Consider the following 6,139-nt stretch of genomic DNA (forward strand, 5'->3'; position numbering starts at 1 on the left):
CTTGACTGATGGACCAAGCTCCCCTTGGAGAGTTTATTGTGCAGAAGGTGTAGAATAGCTTTCCTGTCAAGTGACCCGGGCTCCTGTTGAGCACCAGGAATGGGGGTGAACACACAACAATCCTAAAGTGAGGAAAATGACTGACAACAAGTTAAAAAAAAGTTTTGAGGTTAATGACTAGAAGCAAAACTTTAAACACACTAAAATCTATAGAAGCCTTTGACATTTTGATCTATTTGTGTACTTGTTTGGGCTTGCTATAGTTCTAACAGCACCTTCAAATGACTTAACTGAAGCATTACTCCAACACTGTCTTCATGATAAATATTTATTTAGATGAAAACAACCTGTCAAACTATTACATTTTTAGGTAACCATAGAAATCCATAAACATTAAAATTACAATTTCACAAAAGGAAATAAACTGGCTAAAGCAGGGTACCTGCAGAGGAGCTCAAATTCTGCAATATATATTTTAAATCAATAATTTGTTGTTCATTGTTTTTACATAATACTTAGTGGTACAACCATCAAATTGAAAATTGAAATCACAGCTAGATGGACTGTGCCAGCCATTACTCACATGATTGGCAGTGATGCAAGGAGGATTTGCCTTGTATAGGAAGTTAAATTTGTGTTTTGCCATAGGATGAAATACCAGTGCCATTAGCATTGGGTCTCTGATATTTGAATACATGTCTTTCTTGAAGTGGGTATCAGAGAGAAATTGGCACCAAAAACAATTACAAATTGGACTCAAAGTATGAGTGTGACAACGATAATTGTTTTATTTTTTTACATTTGCCCATTGCCCTAGTTTTATCATCAGCATCTAATATTAACAGAAAAGACAGTTGATCATAACTTCTACATACGAAAACCATGCTTATTGTATCAAAGGGCCCTCCAGAGTAAATTATCTTGTGCAACCTGTGCTGATGATGGGGCGTCACACATTTATGGAAAGCTGACTAATTCATTAAGTCTAACCTAACATCTGGCTCATTGCCTCTTCGATTACCTGACCTTTTATGTCTTATCAGGATTTTCTCCATTAACCTTCTAATTAATGGCTCATTGTTTATTAGCAATGATTTCTCTTCTTCAGAATAGCATGGTAAATCGACATGAAACACCTATCCACACGCACCTTTACACATATTTTTTTTTTACTTCTTCACAATTTCTTTGGTTTTTGGCTTGTTTTTGATTTTTCTTTACCTATGACCATTTATGCCTTTTTTACTTTTCTGATCATTTTTCTATTCTTTCAGTAGACATTCTGTCGGATTGATTTTCGGATGTGCGTACCGCTGTGGCTCATAACTTTCAATTCATGGCCCCCCTGCACCATTTCTTAGCATTTCCCCCATCCTTAAGTCCCTCTGGTGGCCTGTAGTCTAGAGCTTGGACTCCAAGGGTTGCTTCTCTTTCTACTTTTCCAACCTGAATTCCAGTAGTTTCCCTTAAAATGATTTCTCATATTGAAGCAAATTTAAACTGCTGCGAAACTGCCAAAGTTCATATTTGATATTCCTTCCTAAGAGATCTGCGCTGATTCCTCTAAGTACTGTTCGGGAGAGATAATGACTTACAGACCAAATCTTTTATGAGTATAGAAAGCAGTGACACAGGAGAAAATGTTTACGTATACTTACTTGGCATTATAAATAACCAGCTCTGAATTATCTATGCACTTATTAGTACCAGGGCAAAGAGGGCACAGTCCGTCGCAGTTTTACTAATTGTTTATAAATGTGCCATGAATATCCCCATTTTATTCCCTTTTTAGATGTTTTGGGTTCAATTCAGAAAGGCATGCCACAGTAATAGGAGTATTCTTTTACCTACTCTTCTATGTCTTGTGAATCAGCCTCAGATTGTTTTAAAACATTGATGGTTTGGGAATAATGTATTATATGCATGATGAATAGAAGACCTGATATCCTTACATCATTCCATCCAGAGCATCATTAGTATGGCATCTGGGAGATAAAAGATAACACCCAAGATGTCAACCCAGAAAGACATGAACACACGGGAGTAGATCGTCTGCGTCTTCAACATTCGTTGTTGAAATAAGTTGTGGTTATAGAACTGTTGAAGCCTGGCTTACGTCTATACTATTGGCAGTATTAATGTTTAATGCAGATTGTGATCCTAGAGAACATATAAATAGGTTAATTATCTGTTATAGCACTAAATGGTACACAAGAATAATAGGTGCTTAATGCTACCTATTAGAGACACATAGCTTACACCTAAGTGGACTCACAGACATCAGTAGCATAAACCTTTCTTTTGAGGTAGACAGGAGGGCAGGTTGAGGTGTCTATATACACTTCTAAGTGTGTTAAATTTGTTGCTCTTTCAAATCTAAATTTAAAACCATTCAAAGATGTTGCCTGATGGGCCAGGCACCGGGGCTGTTTTTATGCTCTGTCCAGCATATTCTCTCAACAAATTGAACATTTAGAAAATGTAAACTGTTTATCTGATTCAGTTTCTGGTGAATGATTGAAAAAGGTCAGCTCTTCAACATTTTCCCAGGTTGCATCATTTGTATTTGATCTTACTGACCTTGCTAATGTACCCTTTCTCAGCTTTGTACTAATTTGTTTGGGAGTGCCTTCAGTATATTTGAAGTACTATTTGCAATGACTATGTTATTTAGAAGTAAGATCATTTCTGAAAAATCACATATGGGGCAAATGTCTTGGAGACTGCAAATCACTTTGTCAGCTGCTCTCAGGCACTAAAACATACCATTGAAATAATGTCACAAACTAGCTTTGTGATGACATAAATACATTTTAAGATCATACCTACTTATAAGCGAAAGCAAGGTTTACAGTTTGGCTTGGAATATTCCACCAAAGACCATGTGCAAATACAATTATGCAGAGATTTGAACTCACACCTGCACAGAAAGACACAGACAATGTAGCTAAATAGCTAATGCCTGGCTTGCTGCAGGGGCATTGTCTGGCTTATGAAGAGGAGGCTTATGAGGTGGCCTGTTTATGTTTGATGATTCAGTTTGAATAAGGGTTGAACAGGGTTGAAAGCAGTGAAATGTGCTTATGATTGTTATGGGTTCTAACATTTAGTGCCCACCTGATCAATAGTCCATGCAAATTTGACTACATCACCCTCCACTTAAGAAACTCTTTGGGTCCATGAAAGTCTATTATGCAATTGGCTGATGGGGGAACCTTGACTGCACATTGACACTGACTGCAATATGTGAGATACCTAGGGCATATAATGGATGATCTTTGAAATGAAAGGGTACAACCAAAACACCTAATGGCATTGTTAGGAATGTGGTGAGGTTTACAGGGAAGAGGTGTGGCGCCGCAGCCAGGGCGACTGATGCTGTAACTCTGGGGCTCATGGTTCGATCCCCAGCGGCATGTCAGCCCAGCACCATGTGACTCTGGGCAATAGCTCGCTTAATCTTCCCGGCGGCCCCCAGCGCCGGGATGCCTTCGGGTAGCTGTTCGCGCTTTACAAATACTGGATTTACATTTTTACATTTTACTTGCTCAAGAAAGTATTCATCCACATGTGGGGGTCACATCGACCTATTATGGATTGACTGGTCTATGGCAGGAATAGCAGGTCTATAATGGCTATAAATGGCAAATGTCTGAGTACTTTTGTGCATAAAGGCAAAAGCTGTTATATGATGAGATACCAAGTTCAAGTTTATTTAAGATTGATTTAGACCCCAACAGAGACATATGGATACCTAGAAAAAAGGATTTTTTTTTCCTGAAAGGCAATGAATGGTATTTGTGGAGACAAATAGGGGCCGGGTGTACCAAGTGAGTTTGTGTTTGGAAATCCTGTGGTACATAAAATCATGTTTTATAACACAAAACTACAGTAATACCCTCTTTTTGGCATTCAGAAGTTTTTTTCTAATTGCAAAACGGTGTTACTGAACCATACCTGATTGCAATTTGGAATTGGGGTGTAAGGGTATTTCCTTCTAAATTATGGAGGCGTAAATGAGACCGCATAACACTTGAAACATGGATAAGTATCACGGTATGGGGCTTGATGAATGTTCTCGGTACCAACTGCAGGCCACCAAAAAGTCTGAAGATTGAATGTAGAGGACTTTTCATTTTATATTATATGGATGGATTATCAAGTTACACAGTCAATAAAAAGAATCACTTTACATGGTTTAGAGCCCTGATGAAGTTCCAGGAGTATATGGAATGAAACACGTTGGCTGGATTTTAACCCTTTTTTTAATCGCAAAAAAATAATGAAGGAGATACTTTGAAATTCATTCTGGAATTGGACTCTTCTCTGGTGCACCACCTCACATCTTGTATTTTTGGATCTGCTGGACAGTGGTTCCAAACAGCGGCAGATGCTGGAAGAATTGTGCACAAGATATTATACTTGTTTTGACTGGAGATTGAGGTGCAGCCTACATAGTCCGTCGCTGGCTTTATTCTTTTTTTTTTTTTTTTTTAAAAAGGTCATTTGCTTGTAAATTTATTTTCACAACTGTATTTACCTTTGTCAATCGGGACCTATGATTTTAGTTTTTAGGAGATGACAAGCTAGTGTTTCTGCTAGGATTAAATCACATCTAGCCTGCAATTATCTTTCACCCAGAGGTAGCTGTTGTTTCCATATTTAGTACCAAATTCTGTAAAAATCTGACAGTGTAAACAAATATTGATAGTTACTTCTTCTCTTCTGAAAAATCTATTCATGGCATTGCATTTTACTTCTTGCTTTCTTCAACGCCTTTTTCACATCATTGTTTCTGATACTATATACAAATGGATTTAGAATAGGGCTCACCATGACATAAAATATACTTATGGCAATTTCCTTATCAGGGGCAGTCTCTGAAGATGGTTGTATATATGTAAAAAACAGTGGTCCATAAGTTAAAACAACACAAATCATGTGGGATGTGCAGGTGGAAAAAACTTTCCTCCTGCCATCGGCGGACTTCATTTTAACAATGACTATAGCGATCCGAACATAGGAGAGTAGAACACACAGAGGGGATACTAGCAAGATTGCAGTAAACACAGTGGAGAGTAAAAGCTCGATAGTGGAGGTGTCTGAACATGATAATTTCAAAAGTGGTGGGATATCACAAAAATAGTGCTGAATTTCATTTGAGCCACAATAGATTAATTTGGAGACCAAGATACTGTACACCAATGAATGTATAGAGAGGATTGCCCAGACACAGAGCAGCAATGTTATACAGAACATTTGACTCATGATCCGCATATAATGAAGAGGGTGACATATGGCCATGTATCGGTCAAAGCCAATAATTCCCACCAGGGTGCTGCCCGTACTGCCAAAAGACATGCCAAAATACAGCTGTGTGATGCAAGCTGCAAATGGAATTGCCTTCTTCACTGACAACAAGTCCACCAGCAGCTTTGGCACTACGATGGTTGTGGTACAAATGTCTACCAAGGCCATAATGCCCAAAAAGAAGTACATGGGTGTGTGGAGTCGAGAGTCTATTTTGATAACAATGAAGAGCAACATGTTTGCTAACAGCATCATGGCATACATAAATAGGAAGATAAAGAAGAGTGGCATCTGATATTTTGGGTAGCTGGAGAACCCCAGGAGGATGAATTCTGTAACAGAGCTCTGGTTTCTTCTCTCCATTTTGAGAGTCATCTGAAAGATTAAAACAAAGGATTTTTGTTAGCTGAATCCACAAGTGGTAATATTTTATGTTTTTTTTGCATATTTATATAGCGCGAACTCGACCCGAAGGTATTGAAGCGCTTTACATGAGCACCGTATTTACATTACACATTCAGGCACGGGGAGATTAAGTGATTTGCCCAGAATCACAGGATGTGGACGCGACCCCGAGGCTCAATCCCTGGTTTCCAGCACCAAAGTCGGCAGTCTAGCCGACGGACCACATCCTCTCCCCAATGTCAGTATCTTGCAACTCTAGTATCAAGGTATTAGGTGTTCATCACAATGGAATTATTTATGTCTGGTTCTGGGCAATAAATGTTATTTTCTAGTCATACTCAGTCCAAAATAAGGGCCACTAGGGAATCACTTACCTGTAACTACAGCCACTCGCAGAGCTGATTAGTTCCAAAGAATATGCTCA

General features: G+C 38.6%; 1 protein-coding gene across 1 annotated transcript; it reads right to left on the reverse strand.

Moving 5' to 3' along the window:
* Window positions 1-4,734: 4,734 nt before the first annotated feature.
* LOC146772587 (olfactory receptor 1M1-like) lies at window positions 4,735-5,673 on the reverse strand. Its single transcript, XM_085637014.1, has one exon. The coding sequence runs from the start codon at window positions 5,671-5,673 to the stop codon at window positions 4,735-4,737; it is 939 nt and encodes a 312-aa protein (XP_085493140.1).
* Between the last annotated feature and the right edge of the window lie 466 nt (window positions 5,674-6,139).

The sequence above is a fragment of the Triturus cristatus genome, chromosome 12, assembly GCF_964204655.1.
Source record: "Triturus cristatus chromosome 12, aTriCri1.1, whole genome shotgun sequence".
Lineage (NCBI taxonomy): Eukaryota > Metazoa > Chordata > Amphibia > Caudata > Salamandridae > Triturus > Triturus cristatus.

Coding starts and splice junctions, on each gene's coding strand:
- LOC146772587 (XM_085637014.1), bottom strand. CDS start 5,673: ATGGAGAGAAGAAACCAGAGCTCTGTTACAGAATTCATCCTCCTGGGG.